Here is a 12,326-nt window from a genome sequence, read left to right on the forward strand (position 1 = left end):
TTTCTCTCAAAAAAGGGAGGGATCAAAATTATTGACACCCCGAAAGATTCTTATAAATAAAGTAGTCAGAAGTTGGGTATTTGGTCCCATATTCCTATAGCACGCAATGACGACATCGGGCTTGTGACGGCAAATGCATCCAAAACGTTTGTAGAGTCACACGCTTAAGGTAGTCATTGTGCGTTAGGAATGTGGGACCAAATACTAAACTTATGACTACTTTATTTATAAGAATCTTTATCAAGGGTGTCAATAACTTTGGACCCCACTGTATATACAACATACACGCAAGCCATATGGAAACATACTTCACTTACAAAACGAGCCAGTGTATCAATGACAAAGCTACAGCTGGAAGGCGATAAAGAAACCGAGAGAGGTGAATGTGGAGACCAGACACACAGTTACGATAGCTATGATGAAACCCGCCCATCAAGCCGTGACAACATGTACCTCCGCTCTCTAGTTGGCTCAGCTATAGCTGGAACACAACCGGGTTCACCTCATCATTATGGACCAGCGAGGATGACAGTGCCCTGGCCTCTTCTTCTGTCTCTCTCAATTTCATTAAATTACATTGGGCTTCATTGGCATTGTTTACATTGCCAAAGCAACTCAAAAAAACTTCAACAAAACAACCACGAGACAAAAAACCAACAAAGCAAATTAAACAGAACATAGACAAAAAAAATCTGACTTTAACAGTAAACATTACACACGAAAGTTTCAAGAGAGTAACAAAGTTTTTAAAATATGTCATTATTCAAATCTAGTATGACATTTAAAATGTTACAAAAGCTATGCACAATGTTTTGACAATGTGCAAAGAGTAGAATGTACAAATGACGGGGGGGAAATAAATAGGCAGATAGATATAGGTTATATTTACGTTGGTGTTTCTGAACCACTGGTTGACCTACTCTTGTGGCAGCAGGGCACACATTTTGCTGCTTGGATCGCACACTGTGGTATTTCGCCGAACAGATACGGAAGTTTGTTTGAATGTGGCAATCTGCCTATGGTGACCTCTCTCAATAGCAAGGCTGTGCTCTGAGTCTGTACATAGTCAAAGCTTTTCTTAGCTCTGGGTCAGTCACAGTGGTCGGGTATTCTGCCACTGTTTACTCTCTGTTTAGGGCCAGGTAGAATTCCAGTTTGCTCTGTTTTTTGGTTGATTCTTGCCAATTTATCAAGTAATTCTCTTTTTGTTTTCTCATAATGTGGTTGGGTGTAATTGTGTCGCTGTCCTAGGGCTCTGTGGGGTCCGTATTTGTGAACAGAGCCCCAAAATCATCTGGCTGAGGGGACTCTTCTCTAAGTATCTCCTTGAAGGTTAGGGCTTTGTGATGGAAGGTTTGGGCACCACTTTCCTTTAGGTGGTTGTGGAATTCAACGGCTGTTTTCTGGCTTTTGGGACTCCCAATCACGGCCGGATGTGATGCAGCCTGGATTCAAACCAGGGACTGCAGTGACGCCTCTTGCACTGAGATGCAGTGCCTTAGACCGCTGCGCCACTCGGGAGCCCAAAATGAGGGCAGTGTAACCTCCTGCCAAATGTACGACCATATCAAGAAGATTTGTGACCTGTTGCCACAAGGGGAACCAGTGAAGAACATACACCATTGTAAATACAACCCATTTGCACATTGTTACAACACTGTATATATACATAATATGACATTTGAAATGTCTTTATTCTTTTGGAACTTTTGTGAGTGTAATGTTTACTTTTAATTTGTATTGTTTATTTCACTTTTGTTGATTATCCACTTCACTTGCTTTGGCAATGTTAACATGCGTTTCCCATGCCAATAAAGCCCTTATATTAAAAGAGACGGGGGGGGAGAGAGACAGGGGATGGAGTGAGCAAGACGGGATGGGGGGAAGAGAGAGAGAGACGGGGGGAGAGAGAGAGACGGAGGGTGAGAGAGAGAGCGAGACGGGACGGGGGGAAGAGAGAGAGAGATGGGAGAGAGACGGGGGGAGAGAGAGAGAGAGGGGGGTGAGAGAGAGAGACGGGGGATGAGGGCGAGAGGGATGGGGAAGAGATAGAGAGAGACGGGAGAGAGACACGGGGAGAGAGAGAGAGACGGGGGTGAGAGAGAGAGACGGGGGGTGAGAGGGAGAGGGATGGGTGAGAGCGAGAGACGGGAGAGGGTTTAAGAAGTCCAGAGGAGTTGGGTCAGAGAGAGAGAGGATATCTCTCCTGGTGTTTGTGTACTCTCCACTGCTCATACAGTCCCTATGTATTGCTTTTGACCAGGACCCGCTCAGGGACAAGGCTATACAGGGCTGTCGTTTCAGACACAGCCCCTCTCTCTCTTCTGTCAGTGTGTAATGGGGTTTCATTCTGACACAGCCCCTCTCTCTCTTCTGTCAGTGTGTATGCCTTATGTATGCCTCAGGGGGTATGCCTTATGATTAACGAGACGTGGTGTGATCATAACAACATACAGGAACTCAAGTCCTTCTGTTCACCTGACTTAGAATTCCTCACAATCAAATGTCGACCGCATTATCTACCAAGAGAATTCTCTTCGATTATAATCACAGCTGCATATATTCCCCCCCAAGCAGACACATCGATGGCCCTGAACAAACTTTATTTGACTCTATGTAAACTGGAAACCACATATCCTGAGGCTGCATTCATTGTAGCTGGGGATTTTAACAAGGCTAATCTGAAAACAAGACTCCCTAAATTCTATCAGCATATCGATTGTGCTACCAGGGCTGGTAAAACCCTGAATCATTGTTATTCTAACTTCCACGACACATATAAGGCCCTCCCCCGCCCTCCTTTTGGAAAAGCTGACCACGACTCCATTTTGTTGCTTCCAGCCTATAGACAGAAACTAAAACAGGAAGCTCCCGCTCTCAGGTCTGTTCAACGCTGGTCCGACCAATCTGATTCCACGCTTCAAGATTGCTTCGATCACGTGGATTGGGATATGTTCCGCATTGCGTCAAACAACAACATTGACGAATACGCTGATTTGGTGAGCGAGTTCATTAGCGATGTCGTACCCACAGCAACTATTAAAACATTCCCCAACCAGAAACCGTGGATTGATGGCAGCATTCGTGCGAAACTGAAAGCGCGAACCACTGCTTTTAACCAGGGCAAGGTGACTGGAAACATGACCGAATACAAACAGTGTAGCTATTCCCTCCGCAAGGCAATCAAACAAGCTAAGTGTCAGTATAGAGACAAAGTAGAGTCGCAATTCAACGGCTCAGACACAAGAGGTATGTGGCAGGGTCTACAGTCAATCACAGATTACAAAAAGAAAACCAGCCCCGTCGCGGACCAGGATGTCTTGCTCCCAGACAGACTAAACAACTTCTTTGCTCGCTTTGAGGACAATACAGTGCCACTGACACGGCCCGCTACCAAAACCTGCGGACTCTCCTTCACTGCAGCCAACGTGAGTAAAACATTTAAACGTGTTAACCCTCGCAAGGCTGCAGGCCCAGATGGCATCCCCAGCCGCGTCCTCAGAGCATGCGCAGACCAGCAGGCGGGTGTGTTTACGGACATATTCAATCAATCCTTATCCCAGTCTGCTGTTCCCACATGCTTCAAGAGGGCCACCATTGTTCCTGTTCCCAAGAAAGCTAAGGTAACTGAGCTAAACGACTACCGCCCCGTAGCACTCACTTCCGTCATCATGAAGTGCTTTGAGAGACTAGTCAAGGACCAGATCACCTCCACCCTACCTGACACCCTAGACCCACTCCAATTTGCTTACCGCCCCAATAGGTTCACAGACGACGCAATCGCAATCGCAACCACACTGCACACTGCCCTAACCCATCTGGACAAGAGGAATACCTATGTGAGAATGCTGTTCTTCAACTACAGCTCAGCATTTAACACCATAGTACCCTCCAAACTCGTCATCAAGCTCGAGACCCTGGGTCTCGACCCCGCTCTGTGCAACTGGGTACTGGACTTCCTGACGGGCTGCCCCCAGGGGGTGAGGGTAGGTAACAACATCTCCACCCCGCTGATCCTCAACACTGGGGCCTCACAAGGGTGCCTTCTGAGCCCTCTCCTGTACTCCCTGTTCACCCACGACTGCGTGGCCCTGCACGCCTCCAACTCAATCATCAAGTTTGCAGACGACACTACAGTGGTAGGCTTGATTACCAACAACGACGAGATGGCCTACAGGGAGGAGGTGAGGGCCCTCGGAGTGTGGTGTCAGGAAAATAACCTCACACTCAACGTCAACAAAACAAAGGAGATGATCGTGGACTTCAGGAAACAGCAGAGGGAGCACCCCCCTATCCACATCGACGGGACAGTAGTGGAGATGGTAGTAAGTTTTAAGTTCCTCGGCGTACACATCACGGACAAACTGAATTGGCCCACCCACACAGACAGCGTGGTGAAGAAGGCGCAGCAGCGCCTCTTCAACCTCAGGAGGCTGAAGAATTTCGGCTTGTCACCAAAAGCACTCACAAACTTTTACAGATGCACAATCGAGAGCCTCCTGTCGGGCTGTATCACCGCCTGGTATGGCAACTGCTCCGCCCACAACCGTAAGGCTCTCCAGAGGGTAGTGAGGTCTGCACAACGTATCACCGGGGGCAAACTACCTGCCCTCCCAGACACCTACACCACCCGATGTCACAGGAAGGCCATAAAGATCATCAAGGACAACAACCACCCGAGCGACTGCCTGTTCACCCCGTTATCATCCAGAAGGCGAGGTCAGTACAGGTGCATCAAAGCAGGGACCGAGAGACTGAAAAATAGCTTCTATCTCAAGGCCATCAGACTGTTAAACAGCCACCACTAACATTGAGTGGCTGCTGCCATACATGTAAAAAATGTATCACTAGCCACTTAAACCTCTTGGCGCACGGATCCCTTTAGTAGGATCATTTTCATCAACAACCGCTGAATTGCAGAGCGCCAAATTTTTAAAAAATTACTAAAAATATTTAATTTCAATTTCAATTTTCATTCACAAGTGCAATATAGCAAAACACAGTTTAGAATGTTGTTAATCTACCTGTCGTGTCAGATTTTGAAAATATGCTTTACAGCGAAAGCAATCCAAGCGTTTGTGTGAGTTTATCGATCACTAGACAAAACATTACAAACACCTAGCACCTTTTGGTCACGAAAGTCAGAAAAGCAATAAAATTAATCCCAGTTACACAATAAATGTTATTTTTGTTCGATAAAGATTATTTTTATAACCAAAAACCTCCATTTGGTTTGCGCGTTATGTTCAGGAAACCACAGGCTCGTGCCGGTCCTGAAGGGCAGACGAAAATTCCAAAAAGTATCCGTAATGTTCGTAGAAACATGTTAAACGTTTTTTTATAATCATTCCTCATGTTGTTTTTAACATAAATAATCGATAATATTTCAACCGGACGGTAAACTATTCAATACAATAGAGAAAGAAAATGTTGAGCTACCACTTTCGCGCGCAAGAACTAATCAAAGGACATCTGGCTATCCACTGACGCGATTTGATAAGTTTCGCACATTTTTCAGAATAAAAGCTTGACACTATGTCTAAAGCCTGTTCACAACCTGTGGAAGCCATTGGAAAAGGAATCTGGTTGATATCCCTTTAAATGGAGGATAGGCAGGCAAAGGAACAGGGATTTTTCAAAATAAGAGGCACTTCCATGTTGGATTTCCTCAGGTTTTCGCCTGCAAAATCAGTTCTGTTATACTCACAGACAATATTTTGACAGTTTTGGAAACTTAAGAGTGTTTTCTATCCTAATCTGTCAATTATATGCATATTCTAGCATCTGGGCCTGAGAAATAGGCCGTTTACATTGGGAACGTTATTTTTCCAAATTCTGCCTCCTAGCGTCAAGAGGTTAAGCAATGCCACTTAATATAATGTTTACATACCATACATTACGCATCTCATATGTACATACTGTACTCTATACCACCTACTGCATCTTGCCATCTTTATCTAATACATGTATCACTAGCCACTTTAAACAATGCCACTTAATATAATGTTTACATACCCTACATTACTCATCTCATATGTATATACTGTACTCTATACCATCTACTGCATCTTGCCTATGCCGTTCTGTACCATCACTCATTCATATATCTTTATGTACATATTCTTCATCCCTTTACACTTGTGTGTATAAGGTAGTAGTTGTGGAATTGTTAGGTTAGATTACTCGTTGGTTATTACTGCATTGTCGGAACTAGAAGCACAAGCATTTCGCTACACTCGCATTAACATCTGCTAACCATGTGTATGTGACAAATAAAATTTGATTTGATTTGATAATGGGGTTTCATTCTGACACAGCCCCTCTCTCTCTTCTGTCAGTGTGTAATGGGCTTTCATTCTGACACAGTCCCTCTCTCTCTCTTCTGTCAGTGTGTAATGGGGTTTCATTCTGACACAGCCCCTCTCTCTCTCTTCTGTCAGTGTGTAATGGGGTTTCATTCTGACACAGCCCCTCTCTCTCTCTTCTGTCAGTGTGTAACGGGGTTTAATTCTGACAGATTGTTAGGATCTCCATTTGAAATGTTTAGCTGAGAATAGTGGGTGTCTGAGTATTCTTATGAGTCTAAACCATTGGGAAATGTAGGAGAGAGATGGATAGAATAAAACAGAGAGAATGGGAGAAAAGAGGTAGAGAGATGGAGGGAAGGTGTGGAGGACAAGCAGAATAACATGAGAGGGCGAGGTGAAAGGGTGTGGAACCAGAGAGAGGGACGGAGGGAAGGAAAGGGGGCGAGGGAGGAAGGGAGTGGGTGGGCGTGAAGATATAATGAGGGAAAAAACAAGTCAGCTGATACCTCCAAGTTTCCATGGCAACCTGGAGGCCTTTCCCACCCACTCTCCTTCTGTCTCTCTCTCCATCACCCCCACCCACTCCTTTGCTCTCTCGCTCTTTTTTTGACCAATAACATGTAGCCTAGCCTATTTGTTACTATGAACACTGACTGAATTCCTTCTCTTTTCTGGGTCTGCCTGTGGCCACTCTGTCGTTGTTGTGATGTAGGATAGGCTAGGCTAGTTTTGGTAGAGGGTTTAGAATAGCACATCATTCCTTATAGCTGTCTCTCACTGACAAGTTTGCTGTGTGTGTGTGTGTGTGTGTGTGTGTGTGTGTGTGTGTGTGTGTGTGTGTGTGTGTGTGTGTGTGTGTGTGTGTGCGCGCATGCATGAGTGCCCCTCTGCCTCCTGGGTTGGGTATGTACTGCCTGGATAGTGGGCACTAGGTAGTGCTCAGATTTGACCGGGCATCTCCATATTGTATCTGGGTGCACTGCCTCAATGCCTCAGTGTTTGAGTTGGGCTTGACCAAGGTTAGGCTGGGCAGGGGTGTGCTATGCTGCTCCCTGCTCAGTGCTCTGTGTTAAGCCGTGCCTGGGCTAGACTAGGCTATGCAGTTTGTCTGTTCTGTTCGCCTCCTTAGAATATCTGGGTTCAGTGTCTGGCCTTTGGGTTGGCCAGGGCAAGGCTGTGCTGCTTCTCTCTACCGTTGGGTTCTTTCTCTCCTTCCCTATGATATGCTGTGTTTTTCTGTGCTGCTCCATGCTAGATAGGGCTGCTGTGTACTGCTCCATGCTAGATAGGGCTGTTGTGTACTGCTCCATGCTAGATAGGGCTGCTGTGTGCTGCTCCATGCTAGATAGGGCTGGTGTGTGCTGCTCCATGCTAGATAGGGCTGTTGTGTACTGCTCCATGCTAGATAGGGCTGCTGTGTGCTGCGCCATGCTAGATAGGGCTGTTGTGTACTGCTCCATGCTAGATAGGGCTGTTGTGTACTGCTCCATGCTAGATAGGGCTGCTGTGTGCTGCTCCATGCTAGATAGGGCTGGTGTGTGCTGCTCCATGCTAGATAGGGCTGTTGTGTACTGCTCCATGCTAGATAGGGCTGCTGTGTGCTGCTCCATGCTAGATAGGGCTGGTGTGTGCTGCGCCATGCTAGATAGGGCTGCTGTGTGCTGCGCCATGCTAGATAGGGCTGTTGTGTACTGCTCCATGCTAGATAGGGCTGTTGTGTGCTGTTCCATGCTAGATAGGGCTGCTGTGTGCTGCTCCATGCTAGATAGGGCTGGTGTGTGCTGCGCCATGCTAGATAGGGCTGTTGTGTACTGCTCCATGCTAGATAGGGCCGCTGTGTGCTGCTCCATGCTAGATAGGGCTGGTGTGTGCTGCGCCATGCCAGATAGGGCTGTTGTGTGCTGCTCCATGCTAGATAGGGCTGGTGTGTGCTGCGCCATGCTAGATAGGGCTGTTGTGTGCTGCTCCATGCTAGATAGGGCTGTTGTGTGCTGTTCCATGCTAGATAGGGCTGCTGTGTACTGCTCCATGCTAGATAGGGCTGTTGTGTGCTGTTCCATGCTAGATAGGGCTGCTGTGTACTGCTCCATGCTAGATAGGGCCGCTGTGTACTGCTCCATGCTAGATAGGGCCGCTGTGTACTGCTCCATGCTAGATAGGGCCGCTGTGTGCTGCTCCATGCTAGATAGGGCCGCTGTGTGCTGTTCCATGCTAGATAGGGCTGTTGTGTGCTGCTCCATGCTAGATAGGGCTGCTGTGTACTGCTCCATGCTAGATAGGGCCGCTGTGTACTGCTCCATGCTAGATAGGGCCGCTGTGTGCTGCTCCATGCTAGATAGGGCTGCTGTGTGCTGCTCCATGCTAGATAGGGCTGCTGTGTGCTGCTCCATGCTAGATAGGGCTGTTGTGTGCTGCTCCATGCTAGATAGGGCTGCTGTGTACTGCTCCATGCTAGATAGGGCCGCTGTGTACTGCTCCATGCTAGATAGGGCCGCTGTGTGCTGCTCCATGCTAGATAGGGCTGCTGTGTGCTGCTCCATGCTAGATAGGGCTGTTGTGTGCTGCTCCATGCTAGATAGGGCTGCTGTGTGCTGCTCCATGCTAGATAGGGCTGCTGTGTGCTGCTCCATGCTAGATAGGGCTGCTGTGTGCTGCTCCATGCTAGATAGGGCCGCTGTGTGCTGCTCCATGCTAGATAGGGCTGTTGTGTACTTCTCCATGCTAGATAGGGCTGTTGTGTGCTGCTCCATGCTAGATAGGGCTGTTGTGTACTGCTCCATGCTTTAGGGCTGTGTTGTGTACTTCTCCATGCTAGATAGGGCTGTTGTGTACTGCTCCATGCTTTAGGGCTGTGTTGTGTACTGCTCCATGCTAGATAAGGCTGCTGTGTACTGCTCCATGCTTTAGGGCTGTGTTGTGTACTGCTCCATGCTTTAGGGCTGTTGTGTACTGCTCCATGCTTTAGGGCTGTGTTGTGTACTGCTCCATGCTTTAGGGCTGTGTTGTGCATGCTGTAGCAGGGTGCAGTCAGTGTAGGGCCAGGGACAGGCTGTTTTATGCTGAATGTATGTCCTACTGTACACCGTGCTTTGTGAGCTAGCATAGTGCTGCTATATGCTCTGCACTTGCCTAGTGATCAGCAGGCAGGGTGCAGTCTGGGGGCACGTTTGAGCGGATCCCTTTTTTTCCAAGTCGTTGGTCACCGCCTTTCAAAGTGTGTTGCATTCAAGGGGCAAAAGGTTGTCCGACTGTTTGAACTTTACACAAATAATGTGTTCAAAAGGTCATGAGGTTTTGATTGCGGTCGACTGCAATTGTCTACAGTTGCTTTTCACTAACTTCGTTCTGCAACCATCGCCTACATTGTGTCTTTTTGTTTGACCCATGCAAACGTGAACAAAGACATGACTGAAACAGGAACCTTGCATTTTGCAGTCATTTATGTGTACAGTGGACATTAAGGACACCTTCCTAATAATGAGTTGCCCCCCTTTTGTCTTCAGAACAGACTCAATTCGTTGGGACATGGACTCTACAAGGTGTTGAAAGTGTTTCACAGGGATACTGGCCCATGTTGACTCCAATGCTTCCCACAGTTGTCAAGTTGGCTGGATGTCCTTTGGGTGGTGGACCATTCTTGATACACACAGGAAACTGTTGAACATGAAAAACCCAGCAGTGTTGGAGGTCTTGACACAAGCCGATGCTCCTGGCACCTACTACCATGCCCCGTTGAAAGGCACTTACATATTTTGTCTTGCCATTCACCCTCTGAATGGCACACATACACGATCCATGTCACAATTGTCTCAGGACTTAAAAATCCTTCTCCTCCCCTTTATCTACACTGATTGAAGTGGATTTAACAGGTGACATCAATAAGGGATCATCGCTTTCACCTGGTCAGTCTGTCATGGAAATAGCAGGCGTCCTTCATGTTTTGTACACTCAGTGTATACAAATAAATGTGACATTTGAGTCTCTCACTAATTGATTGTACTATGAATCGACACACATAATATGATATAATGATTTCGGTTTGTGAGTGTGTTGATCTGAGCTATTGGCTGTCGCTGATGCACCTCCCCCGACTTCACTCCTTGACTTTTGTCTACAGTCGATTGCTTTAGCCTTAACACTCCAACACGCCCGGTGCCTCAGTGCAGGGCTTGGGCAGGGCCGTTCTCTCATGGCAGTGTGCCAGCTCTAGGTCTGCTGCTCTGTTCTCCACCTCCCAGCTCCCTCTCAGCTCCCAGGGCCCCACACAGCAACCATTGTTCCCCTAACCTGCTTTGCTCTGTCTGTGCAGCCAGAGAGTACAGCTGAACTTTGCTGAGGGGAGAGCAGGGTCAGGCGTGTGTGTGTGTGTGTGTGTGTGTGTGTGTGTGTGTGTGTGTGTGTGTGTGTGTGTGTGTGTGTGTGTGTGTGTGTGTGTGTGTGTGTGTGTGTGTGTGTGTGTGTGTGTGTGTGTGTGTGTGTGTGTGTGTGTGTGTGTGGAGAGAAATAATGTGCTGACTGATCATCTCTCTTTCTTCCTCTCTCCATCGTCTGCCTCCCTATTTATCTCCCTTTCCCTCTCTCTTTTTCTCTCTTCCTCCCTCCATCCTCTCCTCCCCCCCCCCCCCCCCTCCCTATCTCTCTCTCTCACTCTCTCTAGCAGGCTGAAGTAGGTGAGGAGTGTCCCCAGCCTACAGACCTGAAGATCAAGACAGAGAAGACCCAACCTGTGTCTCCCCCTCCACTCTGCACAGCCACAGACACAACAGCAGACTCCTCCCTCCCCCCGGAGGACCAGACGGAACCTGTCGACCTGTCCCTCGGCAAGCCTCGCTCCTCCCTGCCCGTCTCTACGCCGACAGCCAACCCCGTACCGAGTTCCGTGGCGATGCCCACGCTGTCGGCAACCCCCATCCATACGGTAACCTTTCTAGACACCATGGTAACCACGCCAGTTATTAAGCCAGTCGGCTCGTTAGCTAGCTCCTCTTTTGGAATGATGGGTAGAAGTGTATGTTGGCTGAAAAGTGAAACCACTCACACATACTGTATTAGGGCCTGCCAAAAATGTGGAAGTCAGATTCCTATATCTTATGTAGTAACTGTTAGTTTACAATGTTTTTATTGAAAGGCTTTGTCTTTCAGTTTAACAATCTAATACAGTACTCCCATGCTTGACACAATGTGTGTGTCCAAAATGGCACCCTATTCTCCTTTCTGGCTAAAAGTAGTGTACTGTGAATACAGTGCCATTTCAGATGGTCTTGCTCCTCTACATGTATACCCACACTATCCCCTCCTCTCCTCTCCTCTTCTCCACCCATCCATCCCTCCCTCCTCCAGATGCTCTCCCCCGGGTCCATCCTAGCATCCACCCAGGGGGCAGGCGGTCAGCAGATCCTGCATGTCATCCACACCATCCCGTCGGTCAACATGCCCAGCAAGATGGGCCAGCTGCAGACCATCCCCGTGGTGGTCCAGTCTCTGCCCGTAGTCTACACCACCATGCCCACGGACGGGGTGGCCACCGCTGCCATCACAGTGCCCCTCATCGGGAGTGACGGGCGCTCGGAGGGATCCGGTGAGTCCGAGGCAGGGAGGATGGTGCTGTTGTTGAGATGGAGCTTTGCGGTTTATGTTATAGATTTTAGTCGGTTAGCATACGCTCTTGTCCAGAGCATTGAAGTAATGAGGCTGAAACAATCACAATACGAACGTCATAAGTACAACCTTCTAAAGTAAGGATTTGACATAAAATCGTCAAAGTTAAACAGATAATTCACCCAAATGACCTATTAGCATTTTTGCGCTTCGTTTTCGAATCATCTATAAGTAACTTCATTGAGTGAGACAATCCATTTTGAGATACTAAAGGATGATTTGGAAATGAAGCGTGGAAATACTAATATAGGTACCATTAACTTGCATTGGATTTGTGCCAACAGTGCAAAAATGTTGCATTTCGAAGAGTGGTTAGGTAAACAAAACAAAAGCATGGATTGCTGTCATACTTTCTCCATA

At 47.6% G+C, this 12,326-nt stretch overlaps 1 protein-coding gene across 2 annotated transcripts in view; it reads left to right on the plus strand.

Moving 5' to 3' along the window:
• LOC120066047 (Krueppel-like factor 8) overlaps positions 1–12,326 on the plus strand; it is a 109,132-nt gene that overhangs the window by 79,319 nt on the left and 17,487 nt on the right. The window contains exons 3-4 of one of the 2 annotated variants that reach the window (XM_039017124.1): positions 10,966–11,226; positions 11,649–11,886. In XM_039017124.1, the coding sequence (XP_038873052.1) occupies positions 10,966–11,226; positions 11,649–11,886 (499 nt within the window). The remainder of the gene's footprint in view (positions 1–10,965; positions 11,227–11,648; positions 11,887–12,326) is intronic. The other variant, XM_039017125.1, reaches the window with a different exon arrangement.

This window comes from Salvelinus namaycush, chromosome 21 (genome assembly GCF_016432855.1).
Source record: "Salvelinus namaycush isolate Seneca chromosome 21, SaNama_1.0, whole genome shotgun sequence".
Taxonomy (NCBI): domain Eukaryota; kingdom Metazoa; phylum Chordata; class Actinopteri; order Salmoniformes; family Salmonidae; genus Salvelinus; species Salvelinus namaycush.